This window comes from Armigeres subalbatus, chromosome 3 (assembly GCF_024139115.2).
Source record: "Armigeres subalbatus isolate Guangzhou_Male chromosome 3, GZ_Asu_2, whole genome shotgun sequence".
Classification (NCBI taxonomy): domain Eukaryota; kingdom Metazoa; phylum Arthropoda; class Insecta; order Diptera; family Culicidae; genus Armigeres; species Armigeres subalbatus.
This window is the reverse complement of record NC_085141.1, coordinates 174,938,702-174,965,251: the sequence shown is the minus strand read 5'-3', so window position 1 is coordinate 174,965,251 and position 26,550 is coordinate 174,938,702. Positions and strand designations below refer to the sequence as shown.

The window sequence follows — 26,550 nt, the reverse complement described above, 5'->3', positions numbered from 1 at the left end:
TGATAAGGATAAGTATGTCGATGCGGGCGACCATAAAACTTTCGGTGCTGGGACAGGACGCGCGATGCGTCAGACGCACCAAGAGTGCAAGCAAGCAGGACGGCTGACCCAAGAGATCTTGGGTGACGGCGCAGCGGTGAGGTCGTTGGGGACGGAAGTGACCTTCCAGTGCAAGCAACTGGACGAGGTCACGAACGCGGACGACGTCGTCTCTGCCGTCAGAGAGCAGTGCGGTACAAAGGTCCTCCCTTTGGCACGTAGCTAGCGTACCCTAGGTCATGGATCGAGGGAAGTTGAAATCGGCAGGTCAGAATGCCCAATAAGCAAACTTCAGCCACCTTCACTGGACAGGTACTATTGGCGCTTAGATTCGAGACATAAGTTCCACGACTGTGAGCGCGTGAAAATAGCGAAACCCCCATTTTGATAAAAAGTTGTTTTTTTCGAGATTCACGCGGATTTTTTACGGGGGGCATGAAAACCGACTCCAGTGACTACACCAGATTCACGAAACAATGAGTGGAATTCTGGCTCTAACAAAGAATGGGTAATGTCATCAAACCAGAAATAATCATACTCTTGCTACAATTTTCCATTTTTCATTCATCCTTACATGTACGTCATAAATAAAAGAGAAATCATTTTACACTTAAATATAAGGCATAAAGTTACGTTGACTAGATCAAAAGGTCGTACAGTAATTCGAGTAGCACAAATCCTTAACAATCCTAATATCTTTGGAATGTTCTTTTCACAGCATTGCAAAGCCAAACACCGAAACCAACAGCCCTAAAATCGAGTGATTTTGTTCGGCGACTGCTCGGACGTAATCGAATCCGCACAGCTGTAGGGATTGCTGATGCCGTAGAAATCTGGCGTAGTACCATTTCCGTTCATTTCCGATTGGTGGTGGTTCCTTCGGTTACCTCTCAACGGCAGCGTCGGTATCTCACTCGGCGGTAGGTACGGATCGTCGATTTCATGCTCCATGAAAGTTTCCGCCGTAGTAGATCGCTGTTGACGCATTGCTGGGTTCACACATTCATACACACTCTGGAATGCAAGAAAATATACATTTTAGTAACAATTTTTGACATTTGGTTGGTACCAACCTGTTCCGAAATGTATTGGTTAGCTTGAGCAAAAGCTAGTGATGTGAGGGACGGAAGCGCTTGAACGAGATCTGATCGGGCGATGCTGCGAACCATCAGGAAACATCTCGGGATCATAACTCCGACCAATACGGCAAGAGCTGTCGCCACCATTCCTAGAGAGACGGCCGCTTCACGCCATTCGTAGCCAAACAAGCAAAGGGGTATCCACGTTGTCCATATCACCAAGCAGAGAATGGATCCCGTCACAAGAAGCATACCTTCCCGATAGTTTCTCTGAGATCTGAAGATATACGGCGATAAGATGATCAACGCCGCAAGAAGAATTCCATCGTATGCAATTGTTGCCCAAAACCAATTCCCGTAATAAATTTCATTGCAGGAAATGTTATGTGAGCTTGCGTGCAACACGACAACCAGTTGCGTGGATAGCCCCAGTTGGACCAGGGTGCTGAAGACGCAAATCACGCTCTGCAAATAGCCGTTTACATGTGACAGAAATCCACCCTCGCTTCCTATCGACGCCAGCATTATCGCACGACATAGCAGCAATGAAAACGTCGTGCAGTAGCAAACAGATATAAGGAAGATCTTGATCGTGCATAAAGTATTCCACGTGTAGATAGTATCAGCCTTGTGTAGAAGATCTGGCATGTAGCCTGTGTATTCGAGACTAAAGGGAAGAAACGAGGCGAACTGAAATATCAAGCTGATGAGCAGCAGTATGCTGCTGAATGGATTTCCCTCCAATACATCATCCATGCAGACACGAATGATGAGGAAAATCAGAATAGCCAAGCAAAACAAAATCCCTAGCGAGGCAATGGTAAGTCCTGCGGCCACCCATGCTTCTTGTTTGACTTGCCAGTACATTTCGAAGTAATCTGGCCCATGGTAGACGGGGCGCCGATGATCGATGTAGTCCGGATGACGAATTTCAAACTCTTTGCTACAGAAGAATATGTTGCCTAGCTTCATGGACTCATAAGAATTTTCCTTGAACTCATTCAAACGATAGATCGTTGTAACATTAGTTATCATATTTGAGCTGGCTATCGGTTTCAAATCCAGAACTTCTTCGCTATAGTTTTTCTTCAAGCTAAACTTTTGACGTAATTCGAACGTCATGGATTGCGTAATGCTCTCTAAGCGCAGCATAGAAATGATTTTTTGCGATGGCAACTTTGCGTAGTATTGCCAGTTATCCAACGTTTCGTTCAGATTGGTACATATTCCTTCATTGGTTGCTGAACAATTGTTACCGGTAGGTAAGTTCAAAAGTTCTACCAATTCCAAAAATACTGATCCCGAAGAAAGGACATCACTCGCCAGAATCTTCGTTCCATACCGATTCGTATTCATTGGTACTTTATCTTCTATTGAAGTCAAATTTATTTCATTTTCAGCAATAACATACGATTCATTCGGTAGATCTGAAAAGGAAAGAAAATGTCTTACTAAATAAGTTTCCTACATCCAACAATCATTAACACAAACCTGATACAAAAAGCACATCATGACCGGACAGAACCACAATCAACGTTCCATTCATTGCGAAGTTTATCGTCCGAGTTAGTCCTAGGATAATGAAAATTGTATCATCGCTTGGGAAATTCTCCAGACAAAGACGCTCTTGCCGGCAGATGGCTGTAAATTTGTTGGAAGATTCGGTCGATTCCGATCGTACTGCAATCGAGGAATTGGGATTCGACCATGGAAGTTCATAGAGAAGGTGAGCTGCTTTGGTGTATAGTAACTCATAGGACGACGGAAACGGATAGATGTTGAAGTCCAAAGAATCAACAATTGATTGCACCGACGACCACACGGAATGATCGATAAAGATACCTGAAAAAAGATTATCAATTAGCGTGTAGTGTGAAGTTTGATCCGTTAATGTTAGTGACACTGATGGCAAAGCCTAGCATTAATTACGATAATCAACAGTCATTAATCGATAGCAGTAGAAGTAAATCATGGTCAAATTACAATCCTCGATTCCTCTACGTGAACAAACTTGTTTGTAGAGTGCAAAAATATCTACACTGAAGTCGGATTTTACACAGGGTGATATACTGCGCGTAAATCAAAACAAAATCAACAAAACAACTTCATCGGAAATCGATTTTTACGTGTTTCACGACCTTTTTCAAAAAACCGTAAAATTGCGTAAAAAGCGATTTGATTTTTTCAAATGGATATAATTGAAAAACGACGCATCCCACAAAAAAGTGTTGTATGGGAGACTATCAAAGTCAGTCAAACTTTCTAATAAAAATATTCGAAAATTTTTAAATAAGCCCTACACTGAAAAAAAAATAGTTTAAAAAAATTAAAAGTCAATTTGCGAAAAAATGCCCCTTTTGATTTGAACGAAATTTCGTCTCAAGATCAGAGCATAAAATATTCATCTTCATGAAGCAACTTCGGTCCGAATTTTGACAAACATCGCATGAATATTCAAAACATAGAATGACATAGTCAGAAGACTACTCCACGAACTCATTCATTCGACTGTCACTGAATGTGTTTACTATGTGCAGAAAAAAACATAATTAGCATTGTTTATGTTGATGTTTACCGCTGAAAGTGCCTCGCGGATGAAAATCGGATTCAGTTCTGTGTGATAAATCACTTTACTCATTTGAAACGTATTCAGATTTCAGATAATTTATCAATTTGTAAAATGTGCATAAATATTCAATGACTAATATTCAACTGAATATTGACTGTCCAGAGCCGACTATGAATGTGTCGGAAGTGAACTGACAAATGAAGAAAAATGGACTTCACTAAAAAATTTCGATTATTTTACACTCTGCTCAAGATGGATGATTATGTTCCCTACCAACCGTCCATACATCGCAAGCTGGGCATTTTTAAGGGAAAAAAGGGAAACAACTTTTTCTAGTATGAATTTCAGTGTCTTTAAAGGGTGTCAGTGGATTCAACATATACATACATACATATATTAAGTATTCCAGTACAGTCAAGCAGAGTACAACGTTTTGGTCGTAACTGGTCGCAACTAAACAAGCAAATAAAGTAATATGATATGTGCCATCACAAATATTGCCCTCCGCTCGCTTTCAAATCGACTTCTATAAAAACATTCTTCATGCCTGCCGTATCCTAACGGAACTATCAATTCTATACTTTCGCCTCTAATTCTATCATGAACATGTACGTCTAAGTTTGGAAGATGATATTAGCATTTCCATAAAATAAAGGAAAATAGTATTTATTTTGAAGATATGAACCATTTTTTAATGTTACTCTTAATTTGAAAAAAACTATGTTTAGTTGCTAAATTATGCAAAATATCATTAAAATTGAGTTGTTTGGAGTTCTGAGATAAGTATGGCATTCAGTGTTTTAGTTTCGGATAAAAATACATTGAAAATAATTCCGACAAAAAAAGTTTTTGCCAGACAAACTTTTCTCCTTTAAAAGTGCCCAGCCCATGTATGGACGGTTTGTAGGGAACATAATAGCTTATCTTGAGACAAAGTTTCGTTCAAAAGTAGCGTTTTTTCACAAATCGACTTTTTATTTTTAAAACTTATTCAGTGTTTGGCTGAATTTGGATTGTTTCAAATATTTTCACTAGAATGTTTGACTGATTTCGCGATAGTCACCCACACAATACTTTTTTGTAGGAAGCATCGTTTTTCGATTATATTCATTTGAAAAAATCAGTAAAAAAAGTTTGGCCCTTTTCAAAAGATAGTATAGATTAAATTTGAATTTTTTTTGTAAAAGTTCACGTTTGTTCTACGTGTAGTAATTTAACTATTGAATTGTCAATTGAAATAAGACGTCATTGCAATCAAACGACAACTAAATCAATCAACAACGGTGCTCAATTGCGTTTTTGACAGCTGGCCGACCAGATGCTCTTTATGGCTCTCAGCTCCTGGTTGTCAGTCTGGGTGTCACGCTTACCTAGGAGCTCATGTACCCTATTAGACTTACGAAAAATGATCTTTAGTTACGCGTGTAGATCGAAAGGCCTTACTCCAGGGATTTCTTGGATGACCAATAGCATATATGCTGTCTACCACGAGGTCTACCATATCTTTTCTCTGTACCGCAATGAGCATGTGCTATACTTAAAACAGGACTGCAAATCTTTGTTCCTGACTGTAGAGCTTAAGCCTTTTCTTGGATAACTGGACTACCTATCTGTGACCTTATGCAGAATAACTATCATGTTGGTCAATTTCGAAAATCAAATTTGAAAGTTTATTTTCGGTTCCAGTTAACAAAAAATTTCAAGTGCAGTCCCATTTCGACCGCATTTTAAATTTTAAACGCTCCAAAGTTTGAAAAAACAGATCATTTGAACGCCTTCCGGCAGTTATTTTTCAATTATTATTCACTTGAGCAATAAGCATTGCTTTTATTTAGTGCGCAGTGAGAAATTTATGTGAAAAAGTGCGGTGAAAATCAGTGAATTACGTTGATTTTGGTGACGATATTGCGCGTTTTCTACAGCAGTGAACAAACTAGATTTTCCTTCATCGCACGGATAACGTAGGAAATTGTGCAAAAAGTCTGAGACTCAAAGTTAAATTTAACTGTATTTCAAGTAAGTAACACCGGAATGTAATTTAAATGAATGCAGATCGCAGTGTACACTTTTTTCTATCTCGCCAGATGATTAGTTCATTATGTTAGTTTACGATTCGCGAGTATTTAGTGATTTATAATTTAATATGACGGATACTAGCGCCATGGACGAATTAGCGCATAACCCTATGCGATGATTGTAACGGATTGATTTCAATCGTCCATGAGTTGTGAGATTTTTAGACAATTAATAGACAATGGGTCGTATGAATAAAAAGTAGTAAGTTCAACTTTACTACATTTTCAGTAGTAAACGTCACTTGTGGAGCATGTTCGTATGAATAAAAAAGACTTTACTACACTACACATTTCGAACATACTACAGACAACTGATTGGGTATGAATAAAACAAGAGTTTACTACTGATTTCTTGTAGTCTGCTCATGACGTTGCTACTCATGTTTCAAATGCAGATTATTCATCAGAATCGAAGCGAATCGGCTTTGTTCTTGAAAATAGAAATCCAATTTAGGGAAAACAAACAAAACAGACATGTCTTTTGTTGATTAGCCGCGAAAAAATGATGAAATCACCATCGTCATCATGGGATCTACTTTGTTTTGACGTTTCTCCGTGTAGTAAATGTTAGTAAACTTTAGTAAAGGCTAAGTTCGAATGTAGCATATGCCATAAGTTCGAAAATGTTTTTATTCATATCAAACATGTAGTTTTCTCCGTGGACTTTATTTTTGAGTAGATACTACAAGCGTTGAGTTTTGCTACTTTTTTTATCATACGACATAATAGCTGGAATTTCAAAATTCGTTGCTAATTGATAATGAAAGATTACTGAATATAGGCATAATTTCCTCACAAACATTTCAAAAACATAAGCGAGCATCAAAGCCGTGAATGAAAAAAAACTTATGAAAATAAAACCAAGTATTCTTACCAACAGATTGTTTCTGGCACTCCTTTAAATAATCTACTTCGTCCCCCAGCAATCGCAGTGCATGGGTCAAATTGTGCACCACAATAACTCTCAATCCTGCAATCAAACGCAAACGTACAAATTAATAGACTTTGATACACCCTGAACTTGAACCAACACGGCGTTACCTAGGGTGCCATTATCATTAATCAATTGAAGCTCGTTGATGCGATCCACAGTGAACAGGCTTGCACCGAAATCGTCGCGGTCGGTAATCAACGACACCGAGAAGTCGCCGTCTAGAGAGTAAACGACATGCGAAAAGGCGGTGCTGTCTATTACGGTGCCATTACGGGATTCAGTTTCCGCACTGTCATGATCAGCACTTGAGTCCGGTAGTTTACTGCCGTGGCGACGATGATTTCGCCCTCTATGTCGCACGTTGCTGAAACCGGCCCCGATAGACAAATCAACAACATTCTGGTTCACGGTATAATTGGAACAATTCGACAATGATGTCCACGTAGTTGTGTCCACTTCTGGAGTAGCCGGTTCAGGTCGGCTAGATTGGTCATCGAGTTCAGATTCTGGAGCACTTGTTGTAGTAGTGAGCTCGATCGTATCATTAGTGGTACTATCTTCATCTTTGAAGGGTGACGCAGAGCTATTTTCGTCATATGGGACAATTACCAATGGAGATTTGCTAGAGACCGGGCTAATCAAAATATTATTGTCGTCAATTTCCTCAATCAATTTGGTGGTGAGAATACTTTCAACGGTGGTAGTAGCTTCTGCGCTTTCATTTGCAAGTCTCACGTCCAGCAACTGCGATGCTTCGTTTGAGCCGATCAAGATTGCCAAAACTATAAATTTGAGCTCTGAAAAAAAAGGTAATTTAAAATATTTAATTAGCGAGTTTTTTATGGTGAACAATATATGTGCATCTGATTGTGAGTTTAGCATTGAAATCGAATCGAATGTGAAAATCAATGGTCGATAACAATTTCTACAGTATAACATCTGTCTGCGTTAAAATCAGAAGTGCATTTTAAAAAGAACATATTCGAGGAGCGTGCCTCGGTGTTCTTCTTTTTTTGCTTCTTCAATGGATCTACATTCTAATTGGAACTTGACCTGCTTTCTAACTCAACGTTTTCTATTAGCATTTCCTCAGTTATTCATTGGAAGCATCCCGAGCAAAGTCCGAAAACATAATGAGAGCATATAGAAAACATATTTTGATATTGATATCAAAATGAAATCATAATTTGTTTTCAAATATGAATCATCATGACTGATTACATATTTTGATCTCATTTTGCTGTTGATTTCTAAATTGTATAATCTGACAGCAAACTGTGTACTTATTTTGTTATCGGAACCAATATCAAAATTAGTTTTCGATTTGCTCTCATCGATAGCAGGAATAGTTTTCGATTTGATGTCACAGTAAGATTTTTCTGCTGTAGATTTTGATCTTTTAACCGTTAAAACGACCAAAAGGATATCAACCTGAGTTATCAAAATTAGGCGATTTCACTACAACAAAATTAGTTATCGATTTGCTCTCAAGCTTTGCTCGGGATAACCGCCATAAAACATAACCACATACACAGTTTGCTATCATATCATACAATTTAGAAATCTACAGCAAAATGAGATCAAAATATGTAATTAGTTATGATGATTCATATTTGAAAACAAATCATGATTTCAGTTTGATATCAAAATCAAAATATGTTTTCTAAATGCTCTCATTATGTTTTCAGACTTTGCTCGGGAAGCCCCCCACCAGAGACAAAAATTCAAGAAGAAATTTTTTTTCAAACCATCTCAAATTTAAAAAAAAATCAGCAAAAGAAGACGGAAGCAGAAAGAAGAAAAAGGAAAAAAGAAAGAAGGAAGAAGAAAAAGCGAAGAAGAAGGTAGAAAAAAGAGAAAAAAATACGAAAGAAAGAAGAGTAGGAAGAAGCAAGAAGGGAGAAGAAAGAGGGGATAAGGTTAAGGAATAACTTCTTATTTCTCACGTTTTGCGTTTTTCTCCTTATTCGGTCTAATGGCTATTCGGCCTAATGACTGTTCGGCCTAATAACCTTCGGACTAATGGTCTTATTCCCATTTTATGTTGGGACCACAGCTGTATAAAATAAGTTGAAATGCATCATCAGAACCGGTGGTCCTCACAATTGGTGCTTTTCAGAAGGATTTTTTCATAGGGTATAGTTTACCGAATCAGTTCATTATCGTAACAGCTTCCGAAAAACGTCTCTCACGGTATGCTACCTGTCGAGAGTGTATACAGACATAATAAGTGAGAGACTTTTCATTCTCATTTGGATGCAAACCCATCAGCCACCAATCAACCCACTTGATTCGACAAGGTTAAAAAGTTATTCCTATCCATCAACTTACTAGGTATTAGGGTGTCTCAACCTTCAAATAAAAGCTTAGGGTATAACAAAAGAAAACAATTTAAACGATAACTCTAGGAAATGACGACGCCCCGAAGCATTTTATGAAAAAAATCCATTTTTAATATGTAACTTTGAAAAAATGGTATATTGGAAATAAAATCAATGAAACCCATCAATTAAAAAAATACATTTCACCTATACAATTTTGATACGGCATGTTTTAGATCTCGGGCCAATCTGCAATTTATTATAATTAGAAGAAAATCATTAGCATTATGACCGTACAATTCGCATTTGCTACTCCGTGATTGACCAGAACTTGCGAAATTGTATAGAGAACCAAATGAATGTAGCTTGGGGTTAGCTATTCATTCTCAATGTATACATTTCGGAAGTTCAAATATTTTTAGCCAATAACGGCGCCGGCCACGTCCTTACGGTCATACAGTAAGGGAAATATTGTTAGTCCGACTCTCGTTGCTACTAGAGACCGAGTATATCTCTGCATCTCCACGATTATCTTGGGATAATATATTATGTTAGTTATAAAAGAAATTCTATCTGGATTCACCTCGGTAAGCGATGGGATCTATGGGATGGAATATAAATGCGCGCATTGAAAATACTCTACCATCTTTCTTCATCCTCCCTCTCGTAACACTTTTTGCATAAAAGATTTTTTTTTGTATGAATCGTAAAGCTCGGCTTGATCCCCTCCCACCCCCTTAAGCGTTACGTAATTTGTGAAAGGCCCCCACGCACTCTTTATTTATTCACCGACCACACATAGCACAACCCCGGACTTCACGATTCTTCTGTGCCCTAACACGAACGCGTCCAATCATGCACTCCCGCGCGATCGTTCTGCGTCCAATACACAACACGAACAAACATGCACTTGTGGATTTTGGAATTTTCTCAGTGTACAATTAGCTACGTCAGTCGTCTAAACGCAACGCCGAGTGTGGGTTCGATTCCTGTCCTGGTAAGGTAATCTATTTGCAAGTGGAAAATTATCCACTGGTCCACTGGGTGTTGTGTGAATGACCTGTCTGTTGCATAATGCTAGATGTTAAGTGTCCAAGGAGCCCAAGGAGTGCCAATTGGCACATCAGGATCAATGACAGCGAGTTCTTGATCATGGCATTCTGGCCGCGTGTTAACGGACGGATATCGTAATATTGTGAAAGCGAGGGCTGGCAGTCTGACATTGTACTCTCTTAGTAGAGCCGGGTGACACTGACTCGAAACGGCGAGTGAGCTGATGGCTAGGCTAGGCCAATGAAGGAAAGACTGCGCCTAACCCGAAACAGCTCAGGCAGCAATCCGGCGAAGGCGCTCAAAGCAAAGCCAAACGACGTGCGACCATAAAGGTCAAACGTCGTCTGGACGGAGCAGATCGGAGTGCAGAGAAGCCCGAAGGACGTCGACCCAAGAAGGTGACTTCTCGGCCCAAAAAGGCGAAAGGCACCAACCAGGCGCAAGTCGCCGGGCCGCGACAGGGTACCAGCCAGCCTGTGCCATCGGCACAAGGGACCGAAAATCCCTGGCAGATGGTCAGTAGGGCAAAGCGGAAGTCAAATGTACAGGGGTTAGGCAAAATGATTGAGATAGGCAAAATTTGGCCCAAATTCAAATCCTTATAACTTTTTGAAAAATTGATGAAATTGGACAAAACCGAAAGCATTCGACGGCAAATTTAGTCAAGATTTAGGAACATGCACGGTCACGAATACTGGCCACCGGACACCGGAGATGTTCCGGATTTTCGGAGGCCATGTCAAAAACACATTTTTTCTGCCGCTTCAAGATTTTTCATGGAGATGCTTCAGGAAGCATATTCAGGACGATCAGTTGCTCTGACCACCCTGTAGTAGGTTCCAGGTGCCCCGGAGGAAGTCGCCAATTTGAAAAACGTTCAGAACCATATCAATATGGGTATCAAACTTCAATATTTTTCGAGGTGATACTTCTTAATGCATTTTAGAACCAGCAGCTGTCATGACCACTCTGTAGTAGGTTCCAGGTGTCTTGGGGAAGTGACCAATTTACAAAATGCTCGAAACCATATCAAATACTCAATACTCATTATCAAAGTTCAAGGTTTTTCATGGAGATGCTTTTGGACTCTCCTGTTGAATAGAGTTCGCCGCCACACGAAGTTGACCATCTATAAAACGCTCATTAGACTGGTCGGCCTCTATGGCCACGAAAGTTGGATGTTGCTGGCGAAGGACCAACGCGCCCTTGGAGTTTCCTAATGGAAGGTGTTGCGGACTATTTATGGTGGGGTGCAGATGGAAGCCAATGGAGGTGGTGGTGGAGGCCAATGAACCACGAGTTGTAACTGTTAGGAGAACTACCACATGGTACAATTTTGGCGGTTACGGTGGGCCGGGCATGTAGCCAGAATGTCAGACGACAACCCGATTGAGATGGTGCTCGATAATGATCCGACCGGTACAAGAAGAAGAGGCGCGATGCGGTCACGGTGGATCGACCAAGTGTAAGATGGCCTGCCATCAATGGCAGCAGGTCGCAAGCATGACTTAGCAATTGTGTGGGGTGCTATATCTTGACATGGCCATGGTCCTATTATGGCACTTAAGGGCAAAGTGAAGCCTGCCGATTATCAAATTATTTTGGAAGACAAGGTATTTGTTGATATGATGACAAATCCTGAATATGACGTCTGTTTTTCATTTTTGCGAAAGATCCGCAGGTCGCGTTCCACTTGGTCGATCCACCGTGACCGCTGCACGCCTCTTCTTCTTGTACCGGTCGGATGATTATCGAAGCATCATCTCAATCGGGTTATCGTCTGACATTCTGGCTACATGCCCGGCCCATCGTAACCGCCAAAATTGTACCGTGTGGGTAGTTCTCCCAACAGTTACAACTCGTGGTTCATTGACCTCCACCACCACCTCCATTGTCTTCCATCTGCACCCCACCATAGATGGTCCGCAACACCTTCCATTCGGAAACTCCAAGGACGCGTTGGTCCTTCGCCAGCAACATCCAACTTTCGTGGCCATAGAGGCAGACCAGTCTAATGAGCGTTTTGTAGATGGTCAACTTCGTGCTGCGGCGAACTCTATTCGACAGGAGAGTCCAAAAGCATCTCCATGAAAAACCCTGAACTTTGATGCTCATTTTGATATGGTTTCGAACATTTTGCAAATTGGCCACTTCCCCAGGACACCTGGAACCTACTACAGAGTGGCCAGGGAAACTGATCGTCCTGAATATGCTTTCTGAAGCATCTCCATGAAAAATCTTGAAGTTTGATCCCCATATTGATAGGGTTCTGAACGTTTTTCAAATTGGCCACTTCCCCCGGGGCACCTGGAACCTACTACAGAGTGGTCAGGGCAACTGATCGTCCTGAATATGCTGCCTGAAGCATCTCCATGAAAAAACTTGAACTTTGATACTCATTTTGATATGGTTTCGAACATTTTGCAAATTGGCCACTTCCCCAGGACACCTGGAACCTACTACAGAGTGGTCATGACAGCTGCTGGTTCTAAAATGCATTTAAAAGTATCACCTCGAAAAATCTTGAAGTTTGATACCCATATTGAATGGGTTCTGAACGTTTTTCAAATTGGCCACTTTCCCCGGGGCACCTGGAACCTACCACAGAGTGGTCCTGCATATGCTTCCTGAAGCATCTCCATGAAAAATCTTGAAGTTTGATACCAATATTGATATGGTACCGGATAATATATACGTGATTGGAAGGATACACATAATTGACCATAGTATCCGGAACCAGGTTTACTGAAATGGCCATATCTCGGATGTTTTCAACGGATCTTAGCGCAACAGCCCGCATTCAATTTTCAATAAGATCTAGTTTCTAGGAAAATAATGTTTATCGATGTAACTTCAAACCACACAAAAATACGAGCAGCAGAAAAAATGTGTTTTTGACATGGCCTCCGAAAATCCGGAACATCTCCGGTGTCCGGTGGCCAGTATTCGTGACCGCACATGTTCCTAAATCTTGATTAAATTTGCCGTCGAATGCTTCCGGTTTTGTCCAATTTCATCAATTTTTCAAAAAGTTATAAGGATTTGAATTTGGGCCAAATTTTGCCTATCTCAATCATTTTGCCTAACCCCTGTATCTCGACCCGCAAAGAAAGCTAAGGACAGAGACGAGGCCTTGTTGGTGAAAACTGATAAGGCAAAGTACGCTGATGTTCTTAAATCGATGCGAGCGGCCGAAAAGCTTTCACCGCTGGGTCAGGACGTGCGAAGCGTCAGACGCACCAGAACCGGTGAAATGATCTTGGTTCTGAAACGCGGAGCGCAGACTATTGGGACTAACTATAGGAAGCAGGCCTTGGGAAGACATCTTGGGAGACGACGCCGAGGTGAGGTCGTTGGGGATGGAAGTGACCCTGCAGTGCAAGCAACTGGACGAGGTCACGAACGCGGACGACGTCGTCTCTGCCGTCAAAGACCAGTGCGGTACAGAGGTCGAGAAGACCTCTGTACGCGTAAGAGGCTGTCCCTTTGGCACGCAGGTAGCCTACCTTAGGATACCGGTTGCGGAAGCCAAAAAAGTAATGGAGCGAGGGAACTTGAAGATCGGCTGGTCAGTATACCCAGTGAGCAAACTCCACCCGCCTTCAGTGGACAGGTGTTATCGGTGCTTAGAGTTGGGACACAAGTCCTAAAACTGTAAGGGCCCAGATCGTAGCAATCGTCGTTGTGGTGAGTAAGTATGAATGCGAGTAAGTATGAATGCGATATAAGGCACCAAAGTGCCTGATCTACGCCAGCTAAAAGCAAGCCTGTAACCACCTTATAGGTGGGTCTTCGTGTCCCATCGAGAGAAAAATAAGAATAAGCAGTGCAAGTAACCTAGCTGAATCTTAACCACTGTGCAACTGCCCAGCAGCTACTGTGGCAGTCGGTCTCGGAGTCGTGGACTGATGTTGCCCTCCTGTCCGACCCGTACAACATCCCTGTCGATAACGGCAATTGGGTGGTGGACGGGTCTAGGATGGTGGCTATTTGCACGACGTGACGGTACCCGATCCAACGATCAAAGAGGTAGTACACTCCTCTGCTGAGGGTGACGCGATAGCCAAGATCAATGGTGTGTTCTATTGTAGCTGGTAGGTGGCCATTAGAACAGTCAATCAGATGATAGATAGGCTATCGTCTGACCCAGTGGGTCGTAAGCCGGTCGTCATAGCAGGAGATTTTAAGTTTTTATTTTTTTTTTGTGTCAGAGCGTGTGTAAGGAGGAGTGACAGGGTGTGCTAGAGTGAGCACCCAAATAAGTCTCAGTTTGGTGTGCTAGAGCGTAAATCAGGTGATAGGCTGAGCATCTAAGTTAGACTCACATGGTGCGTAAAGGGTGAGAAAGAAAGACTCATACGGTGCGTCAGAAAGAGTGTCAGGGTGTGTACTGCTGCTTTAGTCATGCTTGTACAGACAACAGAACCCATTCGATTTTAGCTTTTTTTAATTGTAAATCTAAATCTCATAATCCGCGTAAAAAACAGGATTAACCCCTAAACCGACGTAAAAAAATGTAATTGTAATAAAAATCGCGTAAAAAAATGTCAAGGAAAACGCTTAGATTTCCAAATCCGCGTGGAAAAACAGGTGAGACATTGAAATCGACGTAAAAAATCGTGTAGAATTTTTTTCAGAAAAAAAACGCTTGGGTCTCAAAATCCTAGTAAAAACCGCCACAATGTGTCTAGTGTCACAATAAGTGAAGAAATGTCAAGTACAATTAAAAAACAAAAACAATTCGATTTTGGCAGCATAAATATTCTGAACGTGTTGCCAAAATCGAATTAGGTCCGTACCAAATTAAAAATTAGACTATTGAGGACTTAGCAATTTGAGCACACATGATTTTGAAAACATTGGAAAGCAAGTTCCGACGAAAAAGAGCATTTCCTGGAAAATCACGGATTGTATTCGAAAGAATATCTTTGCTCTATCAGATGAGTGTATTAGTGCTGGAGATAAAATTTGAAAATTTGAATTGAAAAACCACTATTTCAATTGCTGGCGTTCGTAGAAAATTTAGGATCACTGTCTGACAAGACCGTTGAGAAAATTTTCCATTCATGAATATAATTTATGAGCATTCAAATAGTGTAGCGGGACAGTTTTTCCGAGAAATACAATGTTCATTTGGTGTTTTTTGAATGCTTTTACTTGGAATGAAAACTTCTTAGGCTTGGGTTGTAAGATCTAATAAAAAATACTATTCCAATAAGTGCAATAAAATAACATATTCTACCAAAATGGTGGATAATCATCGCGAGACAAAAATGCAAATAAGGTACACCGGGACAAGTTGAAATGCGGGTTGAAACGGAAGCTGTAAATTAGACCGAAAATGACCGAATGCTCTGATTATTTTTCTCAACAAACTACTCCCCTTAGCGCAAGTTTTGAATGTTATTCCCGAAAAATTGCAGATTACAAAGATGGCTTTCTGCTATTGTTTAATTTCCACCCTTTGCGAAATCCAAGCAATCTTTTTGGCGTGCCAACGAAACAGGTCTCAAAATATTTTTTGGAAGAGTTTTTTCATCAAATTTTCATTGTAGGGGATCATTCAATGCTAAATAAGCATAATGATTATGAAAAATCGATGGATGACCCTTTTTTCTTTGGATTTTGTTTATTTCAAATCGTTCCGCACTTTCAAACCATCGGAGCAAATAGAAATACATGCTGCGGGGCAAGTTGAAACAATGATTCAAATGGTCACTCTCGCAATTGAAAGTAATAATTTATTCCAGTACTCAACATAGTCCGGAGAACATAAGTTTGTTAAAAGGCTCACATTTCTAAAAATATGTTTAATGAATTTCTGTCCTTCTCTTTGTTATTCATAAATACAACTCTCCTTCAATCTCCACTTAGGAAAAAGAAGAAAAGGATCCATTTTTCAACTGAATGGTATAGTTTTGATATTCCTAATCTTCTTTTCTTCATGCTTATGCTAAGTGCTTACTCTTGTTTTATAAATTGAAACTGAACATTTGGTGAAGCCCGCTTTCACTTCCCCAGTCCCCTCTTCCACCCACCCCACCCAGTGATACGCTGGTTAGTTTGAACTCGACTTGTATGAAGACCCATAAAAAGTGGTGAATTTATAATAATTTCCAACTGAAGCGTGGCTTTTCAGTAAATATGCATACAAATAACATTCAATAATTTAAAATTTAGGTCTATCTAGGCTGCAATGCAAAATATGTCCTCAATACATTCCCCTAGAAATTGAGATTGTGATCCTCAAACTTGACCATTTTGTATGAAAAACAGCGCTGGCGAAATAACCGATTCAATACGGATTTTTTTCGTCGTATTTCAAAATAAATTTCAGACATACTGCTTCAAAAATGGATGCAAACCATAAAAAAAGTAGAAATATGGGGGAAAATAATTTTTTTGAGATCTTTTAGGGCTTCCAAACCCTTCTTGAGTACAGAACTTGATGATCTACATAAACAACAAAGCACTTTTCGGGGTCTCAATCCTAATATGAAGATGGCAATGGTACTTGAGACATAATTAAACTATTTTTATCGAATCGCAGTGTTAGCAGAACATCAACGGTACTCCAAACTATTATTGAGTTCAGATCTTGGAGGTCTACAAGACCAACCGAGTGATTGATAGGTTCCTGAGCTTGTGTGTTAGTTGAAGAAACCCCATGGGACATCATTACATCAGTATTTAAAAAAATCAACATTCCCAGAATAGCTATGGTACTCCAAACTATTCTTGAGTTCAGATCTTGGAGGTCTACAACATCAACAGAGTGATTCATAGGGTCCTGAGCTTGTGTGTTAGTTGTAGAAAACCCCATGGGACATTATTACATAAGTATTTTTAAAAATTAACATTCCCAGAATAGCTATGGTACTCCAAACCATTCTTGAGTTCAGATCTTGGAGGTCTACAACACCAACAGAGTGATTCATAGGGTCCTGAGCTTATGTGATAGTTGGAGCAACCCCACGGGACATCATTACACCAGTATACACAAATCACAATATTCCCAGAGTTCCTGCGTTACTCCAAATCATTCTTGAGTTCAGATATTGGAGGTCTACAAAACCAACAGAGTGATTCATAGGTTCCCGAGCTTGTGTGTTAGTTGGAGAAGCCCCACGGGACATCATTACATCAGTATATAAGAAACTCAACCTTCCCTGGATAGCTAAGGTACTCCAAACCATTCTTGAGTTCAGATATTGGAGGTCTACAACACTAACGGAGTGATTCCTAGGGTCCTGAGCTTGTGTGATAGTTGGAGCAACCCCACGGGACATCATTACACCAGTATACACAAATCACAACATTTTTAGAGTTCCTGCGGTACTTCAAATCATTCTTGAATTTAGATATCGGAGGTCTACAAGACAAACAGAGTGTTAGTTGGTGAAGCCCCACGGAACATCATTACACCAGTATACTATATACAAAGCATAACATTCCCAGAATATCTACGATACCATAAATGAGCTATTTCAACTCATAAAAATAGTTGAGACATCGGAGATTTTCATGTTGATCTTTTCGAATATTAGGATCTGTACTCAAGGACAGTTTGGAGTTTCGTAGATATTGAACAAATTCTGTAGTGTGTCTGTAATGGTGCTTTGAAGTCCAGTGGAGCTATTCCAACTCATAAAACTAGTAGGAACATCGAGTAGGAACATCTTCATGTTGATCGATTTGAATATTAAGATCTGTAGGGGAAGGTGGGTAGACTTGATCCCCGGGGAGACTGATCACACCCTGTTTATCGAGAACTAAAGTAGTTTTGCTCTAGCGTATTTTTTATTATAGATCATCTAGACAAATGACCTTTATGTGGTGAGTTATTTTTTGGATTGGCAACCTCATTTATTCTGTAGGGCGGTTTGTATGTTTTGACCTTGCTAAAGATTTTTTTATTGGCCACGCAAAATTTGAATAACTTTTCATAACAATGACCAAATGCTTTCGTTTTTTTACAGCACAAAGCCATAAATGTGCTTAATGATTTGTACTGATGAAAATGTCAACATTCCATCAAAGTTTTAGGATATTTGGATTTGAAGTTATTGCCTCAATATGGGGACATTTGATCCCCCATTAGCCACCCATACAAAAATTTGGCGAAAAAATTCAAAAAAATATAAATCTGTTCTCAGGATTCTAATTTTTTGTAGATTTGACAGATTTGATGATGGGTTGGCAGGAAAAATTATTTATTGCGTAAATATCATAGAAAGGGGATCAAGTCTCCCCTAATTTTAAAATTGCATGTGCTGTCGAATTCAATAACAAAAATTGTTCATGTATACGCACTGCAATTCGAAAATTGCGCGTATTTTGAAGGAAAAATATTTAAAAAATCTGAGGACACCTTTCTAATTTTACCAAAGCAAGTTCTTGGAGAGGGATCAATTTCCCCCGAATATTTTAAAAGTCGATTTTTGACAGCACTCCATAAAATCGATTGTGTATCAATAACAACAATAATTTAAGGACTGTCATACATCAGTGAAGTTAAATACTATATTTCTTAGAGAGTCTGTGTGGAAATCGCGCATGTGTATTTATTTTTGGCTGTGATACATTGGAAATCAGAAAAGGGGATCAAGTCTACCCAGTCTCCCCTACTCAAGGATAGTTTAGAGAGTCGTAGATGTCGAGCGAAGTATGTAGTGTGTCTGTAATGGTGTTACGAGGTATCGTGGAGCTATTCCAACTCATAAAATAGTTGAGACATCAAAGATCCTCATGTTGATCAATTTGAACATTAAGATCTGTATTCAAGGATGGTTTGGAGTGTCGTAGATATTGATCGAATTCTGTGGTGTGTCTGTAATGGTGTTACAAGGTACCTTGGAGCTATTCCAACTCATAAAACTAGTAAGGACATCGAAGATCTTCATGTTGATCGATTTGAATATTAAGATCTGTACTCAAGGATAGTTTAGATAGTCGTATATGTCGAATGAATTCTGTGGTGTGTCTGTAATGGTGTAATGAAGTCCCGTGGAGCTATTCCAACTCATAAAAAAAGTTGAGACGTCGAAGATCTTCATGTTGATCGATTTGAATATTAAAATCTGTACTCAAGGATAGTTTGGAGTGTCGTAGATATTGGTCAAACTCTGTGGTGTGTCTGTAATGGGGTTACGAGGTAACTTGGAGCTATTCCAACTCATAAAACTAGTGAGGACATCGAAGATCTTCATGTTGATCGATTTGAATATTAAGATCTGTACTCAAGGATAGTTTGGAGTGTCGCAGATGTCGAACGAATTCTGAAGCCCGTGGAGCTATTTCAACTCATAAGAAAAGTTGAGACATCGAAGATCTTCATGTTGATCGATTTGAATATTAAGATCTGTACTCAAGGAGTGTTTGGAGTGTCGTAGATATTGATCGAATTATGTGGTGTGTCTGTAATGGTGCTACGAAGTACCTTGGAGCTATTCTAACTCATAAAACTAGTGAGGACATCGAATATCTTCATGTTGATCGAATTCTGTGGTGTGACTGTATTGGTGTTACGAGGTACCTTGGAGCTATTCCAACTCATAAAACTAGTGAGGACATCGAAGATCTTCATGTTGATCGATTTGAATATTAAGATCTGTACTCAAGGATAGTTTGGAGTGTCGCAGATGTCGAACGAATTCTGTAGTTTGTCTTTAATTTAAGCATATGCGGTATTTCGAAAAAAATCGTTTCAGGTGGTTCGAAACGAAATTCCGCGGAATTTCGCGGAATTTGAGCATGGCGAAATCAGATTTCTTGATTTCGTTTCGTTTCGTAAAATTACAAAAATTTCGCCTGAAAAAACCAGCTTAAAACGAAATTTAACGGAATTCCGCGGAATTTCGAAACAAATTTAGTCTTAAACCATACTGTCTCGTACGATCGTGTATTATCAAAATTTTTGGCTGCGCCGCAGAACAAAATCATAAAGCTGTTTTCAAAAATTAATGTAATTTTTTTTCTATTAACGCCTAATACATAATTCCATTATAAATCGACAAATGAGCCGGTGCCAGCGAAAGTGGTACATAAACCATTTTTGTGTTTTAATACCACCTGCTTCTGTGCGCAAAGATCTTGTAAGGAATAACGAAAAACTGATTTTTTACAACTAAATCTGGAGATATGCGCTTTTTAACTTCTGGTATATATCACAATGGTAATTTCGTTCATTAAATTTATGTTCACATAAATCTGCTGGTGTGACACATTGGCAGGTAGAAGTAAACGTAACGATACAGAAACTTTTAAATGGTCGAGTGTTATAACCCTTAAAAAAAAAAGAAATAAACTACACTATCACAAAAAAATATTCAGAAAATTTAGTTTTTAAATGCAATCATGTATTGGTGGTTTGGAGCTTATCGCTTATGCAAGTCCATATATGCATACGTTTGAAAAACGAAAAACCTGATTTTCGAAAGCTTCTTAAAATGCACATTCATTATCTTCTATCCAGCTGGATTTTAATTGAATGAAACGGAGGGTCTTCAGCCTCTTTGAGACCCGAACTATTCATGAGAGTTCCACAGGTAGAAAACTACTTCTACTACTACTACAAATTATACAAGGATAAAGCTATTTTTAACTCAAATGGATAGCTTTGAACTAGTTAATGTTCACAGTTAGAGCTTATTTTTTATTGTTGATCGCTTTCTATACTGCCGTAATCTGGAAATGTGACGTAACAGCCATTTTACAACATGCATGTTTTCCATTTTTCTGTTAAAAAGCTCGATGAGTAGTACTCGCTAACACCATTTTTGGAATATGGTATACGTCACTTTTTCAGATTACGGCAGTATAGTATACGAGTTCTTTTACTTATTCTATTCTCATACTGCGTTTAAAGCCTAAATTTATAAGGTAAAGCTGTTTTTATTTTTATTTATATAAAATTTTCTCAGTTTCTAATGTCGACCAAATATAAGATAAAGTGAAAGAATAGTAGCATGATTTTTGTTATATTCAGGAATGTTGGTGACACCTCTCTGTCTCAGCGTCTAACCAGTAGGACGATATATCCATTCTAGTGGCATGTTAACGGGAAGTACCACTTTTTTATTCAGTAATGTGAAGAAACGTTAGGATAGAACTCATGACACTTTTCTGGTCTTATGCTGGTTATGAGTATGCGCAACAGATGTTAACCATATTTTGATTTTCAACATGGTATTTGTCAAGAAAGTTCGCATATTTCTTATTACTACCTTTAGAGGTACATCAGTCATAACGTTGGTACAGTTGAGTTGCAGAAAATTGCAACTTTGAATTTTGTTTTCGAAGTTTTTGGAAAAATGTGTCGTGTAAAATTTGTTCAATGTGACATGTACCACTTTCGCTGGCACCGGTTCAAATACGTCTTCGGTATTTTGTTAGAAATGTCCAACAGAAAAGGAAAAATATCTAACTATACTATACCATATTTTTTTTTCAAAAGTGATCCGATCCGACTCAATATTTAAGACGTCAGGCTCATAGTGTAAATATTATCAGATATGAATTCGATCAGTACAACTTTGTCAAAGAGGCAATGTCGTGGCGTGATTCTTGAAAATTTCAAACGAAGCACATGATTTTACGTTGGATTGATTTGAAACACGGTTTTCGTCTTCGAGTTTTCAAAATAACTTCGTTTACAATAAATATTTAGTCGCTTACCAAGGTGGCTTAACATGAATTACTTTTTCAACAAACCAAAGATTCATTTCCCGTGGCGCTCACGAAGATGCAGAGCATTCCTCTTATAATCTCATAATAATGAGTATCAAACTAATTTTCTCTCCTAATCCTAAATTGACTGTAATGGCGTGAGCGGCTCATACTGTCCATAGCAGCTGTTTCTTGCGCTCAACTGGAGTCGATTGAGAATAAAAATTTGACAACAATTTTTGCATGCCTAATATGCACAAACACATATACAAAGACAAACAGGCAATAGCTTGGTTCGTCGAGTTAATTGTATATAAGACTATGTGTGTTCGAACCTTCTTAAAAAACTTGAATTTGGAAGGACATTATATCCTTTTGTTACAAGTTTTTGTATGAGAAAATTATGTCTGGCAAACTAAAAAAAACATTCTTACTGATAAAAAGCTGAACTAATATAAAATTGATCAGATTCGGGAGCATCCACTCCACGATGAATTCCTTTGAAAGTGGGACGACAAATTCTGGGGTATCACCTTTTCGCCAATGGTAAACGGGAACACGGCGTTTTATCACAGACTGCTTCATCTGTTACTATAATTTTGTTAGTCGCATAGCAGTTATTTGACTTTAAGAAAATGATATCAAAATACATGAGTGGGGTACTCAGACAGAAAGTATTTTTATTTTGCACCAATCGCCAATGAAGAATTGTACAGAAACATCATGAGAGCAATTTACAAAACTAAGTCTTTGAGTATGGAATTAATATTCCATTTACTTATTATCGCCTTAATTATTATCGCTAACACGATATCGCGTAAAATATAATTGCCGATTCACTTTAAATCTATGTATTTGTTGGCATTGCAATTCACTTCAAATTAATTACATTTTTTTAGTGAATTGAGAACGGTGAGTACCATGAATAACAAATCATTTAACTTCTACAATCGAAACTAGATGGAAAATATCCGCATATGTTTTCATGTAACTCTTAAGTGAAAATCATTTTGAGTGTACATAATATAAAATCAATTCAAGAAGAATTCCGAGGAAAAAAAATTAAAATTTCGTTTCGTTTCGAAAAATTTCGAATTAAATGGACGTTGATTTCGTATCGTTTCGAAGTCTCGAAAGTGAATCTATGTTTCGTTTAGTTTCGTTTCGAAACAACATAGACATTTCAAATTTCGTTTCGTTTCGTTTCGTCAGGAAGAAGTGTCTTATCACATACCCTTACTTAAATTGTGTAATGAAGCCCGTGGAGTTATTTCAACTCATAAGAAAAGTTGAGACATCGAAGATCTTCATGTTGATCGATTTGAACATTAAGATCTGTACTCACGGATGGTTTGGAGTGTCGTAGATATTGATCGAATTATGTGGTGTGTCTGTAATAGTGTTACGAGGTACCTTGGAGCTATTCCAACTCATAAAACTAGTGAAGACATCAAAGATCTTCATGTTGATCAATTTGAATATTAAGATCTGTACTCAAGGATAGTTTGGAGTGTCGCAGATGTCGAACGGATTCTGTAGTTTGTCTTTAATTGTGTAATGAAGCCCGTGGTGTTATTTCAACTCATAAGAAAAGTTGAGACATCGAAGATCTTCATGTTAATTGATTTGAACATTAAGATCTGTACTCAAGGATGTTTTGGAGTGTCGTAGATATTGATCGAATTATGTGGTGTGTCTGTAATGGTGTTACGAGGTACTTTGGAGCTATTCCAACTCATAAAACTAATGAGGACATCGAATATCTTCTTGTTGGTCGAATTTTGTGGTGTGTCTGTATTGGTGTTACGAGGTACCTTGGAGCTATTCCAACTCATAAAACTAGTAAGGACATCAAAGATCTTCATGTTGATCAATATGAATATTGAGATCTGTACTCAAGGATAGTTTGGAGTGTCGCAGATGTCGAACGAATTCTGTAGTTTGTCTTTAATTGTGTAATGAAGCCCGTGGAGTTATTCCAACTCATAAGAAAAGTTGAGACATCGAAGATCTTCATGTTGATCGATTTGAATATTAAGATCTGTACTCAAGGATGGACATGGACATTGTCGGTCGAACATTTGCAAAGGTGGCAGAACTGTACACCCGCCTGAAACGTGAAGCAACAAAAGTTGGACTGGTGGTGAATGAGTCAACGACAAAGTACATGCTTGTGGGCGGAACCGAGCGCGACAGGGCCCACCTGGGAAGCAGTGTTACGATAGACGGAGATACCTTCGAGGTGGTCGAGGAATTTGTCTACCTCGGATCCTTGCTAACGGCTGACAACAACGTTAGTCGTGAAATACGAAGGCGCATCATCTGTGGAAGTCGGGCCTACTACGGGCTCCAGAAGAAACTGCGGTCGAAAAAGATTCGCCACCGCACCAAATGTGTCATGTACAAGACGCTTATAAGACCGGTTGTCCTCTACGGACATGAAACATGGACAATGCTCGAGGAGGACTTGCAAGCACTCGGAGTATTCGAGAGACGGGTGCTTAGGACCATCTTTGGCGGTGTGCAAGAAGACGGTGTGTGGCGGCGAAGAATGAACCATGAGCTCGCCCAACTCTACGGCGAACCCAGTATCCAGAAGGTAGCTAAAGCCGGAAGGGTACGATGGGCAGGACATGTTGCAAGAATGCCGGACAGCAACCCTGCAAAGATGGTGTTTGCTTCCGATCCGGCAGGTACGAGACGGCGTGGAGCGCAGCGAGCGAGATGGGCAGACCAGGTGCAAAACGACTTGGCGAGCGTATCCGAGGATGGAGAGATGCGGCCTCGAACCGTGTATTGTGGCGTCAAATTGTTGATTCAGTGTTATCTGTTTAGATGTAAACTAAACTAAATCAATAAAACTCCAGGATAGTTTGGAGTGTCGTAGATGTCGAACGAATTCTGCAGTTTGTTCGTAATGGTGTAATGAAGTCCCGTGGAGCTATTCCAACTCATAAACAAAGTTGAGACCAGTACATTCAAAGTTAATTGCCTATATGCCGGGTATTAAGCCACCCGGAGTGGAAATTAATTACTATGTCTGAAACTTGATTATGCATATGTACAACATGTGATAGATTTAGTTCGGAAAAGGTATTGGAGGGTAACCGCCCCTTCGGTGGGGTTTGATCCCACGACCCCAGTTCGCATGACAGGTGCTTTCCCTACTAAGCTACGAAGGACCTCCGTCGTCCACCGCAGCTTAGCGGGTACTGATGAAACCAAATTCCCAGCACCAGGTACCAGCCGATCTCTCGCAATACATTTTCAGAACTAACTCTCTCAAATGTATTTTTGTACACATCATGTCAACCAAGTAGGATGAGTATTTAGTATTGTCCGGCTCCTACACACTTGCTTCATCAGCAACGGCGCTCAATGAAGTAGGGTTGTGTGAGGTTGTGCCAGTTTGGTCGTCAGATCCCAACACGACCACACAAGCGAAGAGAGATCGCCACTCGAGATCAGATCAGATCAGGTGGACGACGGAGGTCCTTCGTAGCTTTGTAGGGAAAGCACCTGTCATGCGAACTGGGGTCGTGGGATCAAACCCCACCGAAGGGGCGGTTACCCTCCAATACCTTTTCCGAACTAAATCTATCACATGTTGTACATATGCATAATCAAGTTTCAGACATAGTAAAGTTGAGACATCGAAGATCTTCATGTTGATCGATTTGAATATTAAGAGCTATATTCGAGGACAGTTTGGAGAGTCATTGATGTCGAGTGAAGTCTGTAATGTGTCTGTAATGGTGTTACGCGGTACTGTGGAGCTATTCTAACTCATAAAAATAGTGAGGACATCGTAGATCTTCTTGTTGATCGATTTGAATATTAAGATCTGAATTCAAGGACGGTTTGGAGTACCGTAGATATTGAAAAAGATCTGTTATACCGCTGGGTAGGCGCAGAATTTTATCATTAGGCATTTCAATTTCAATTATTTAACAAGAATAAAGTAAAGTATGGTGTTGATTAATATGAACATCAAAATTACAACTCAAGGATAGTTTGGATGCTCTAGATCATCATAGTGCCCGTAACCTGACCTGTGCAATATTTGTCCTGGATGGAGCAGTTTATTTAAACACTTTTGCTGAAGAAAGCAAGGCTCTTTCTCTTAAAACTGATTTTTGACAGCTGATTTTCGACTTGGGTCATATACGACCCATCCGTATTTAATCGGATAATTATTTCCGGGGTGAATAGTCTCCTGAACAACCTCGTGTTCCTAAAGTCTCACTGACTACACTTATTTGATTTTTAACTCGGCAATTTTATGTCTATATAAAGCGCAATGTACGCGATACGTGGGGCAACGATGCATATAAAAAATAATTTTTGAATATAAAATATTTTAAATAAATTTTGGTTATGTTGCTTATTTTTTATGTGTAATCTTTGGTCCGAACTAGTAAACACCGCAAACGAATTCAAAATTTTCAAATGGAATTTTTTTATAGCACTTCAAAATTCAACTTTGAAAAAAACCGTTTCAACTTGCCCCGGTGTACCTTAAGCAATTTGGATAGCAGACTTGAGGTTGTTTGCAATAATTTTTCAATCAAAGTTCGGTATCTTTAAGAATTTAAAAAAAATACATCAGAATGTTCGGGGTTCAGCCAAAACGCACCAAGCACCAACGAAAAATTATCCATTTTTCTACTCACACTTTCGTTTGGTAGATTTAATTGATCGCAAATCGTATCGGATAACTCTCAACCCCATAGCTGAGGATATCCTACAGCAAATGCATGCTTAAATTGATATGAAACTATTTCCGTTGTCCTTGTACGAACAAAATATCACA

At 39.4% G+C, this 26,550-nt stretch overlaps 1 protein-coding gene across 8 annotated transcripts in view; it reads right to left on the bottom strand.

Moving 5' to 3' along the window:
- Nucleotides 1-577: 577 nt before the first annotated feature.
- The window catches only part of LOC134219081 (protein bride of sevenless), a 46,921-nt gene continuing 20,948 nt past the window's right edge, over nucleotides 578-26,550 (bottom strand). For all 8 annotated transcript variants that reach the window (XM_062697760.1, XM_062697756.1, XM_062697754.1 and 5 more), the window contains exons 3-7: nucleotides 6,804-7,493; nucleotides 6,637-6,732; nucleotides 2,610-2,960; nucleotides 1,113-2,545; nucleotides 578-1,053 (exon numbers count right to left, since the gene is read on the bottom strand). In XM_062697760.1, coding sequence (XP_062553744.1) covers nucleotides 790-1,053; nucleotides 1,113-2,545; nucleotides 2,610-2,960; nucleotides 6,637-6,732; nucleotides 6,804-7,493 — 2,834 coding nt within the window. In that variant the 3' untranslated portion in view covers nucleotides 578-789. The remainder of the gene's footprint in view (nucleotides 1,054-1,112; nucleotides 2,546-2,609; nucleotides 2,961-6,636; nucleotides 6,733-6,803; nucleotides 7,494-26,550) is intronic.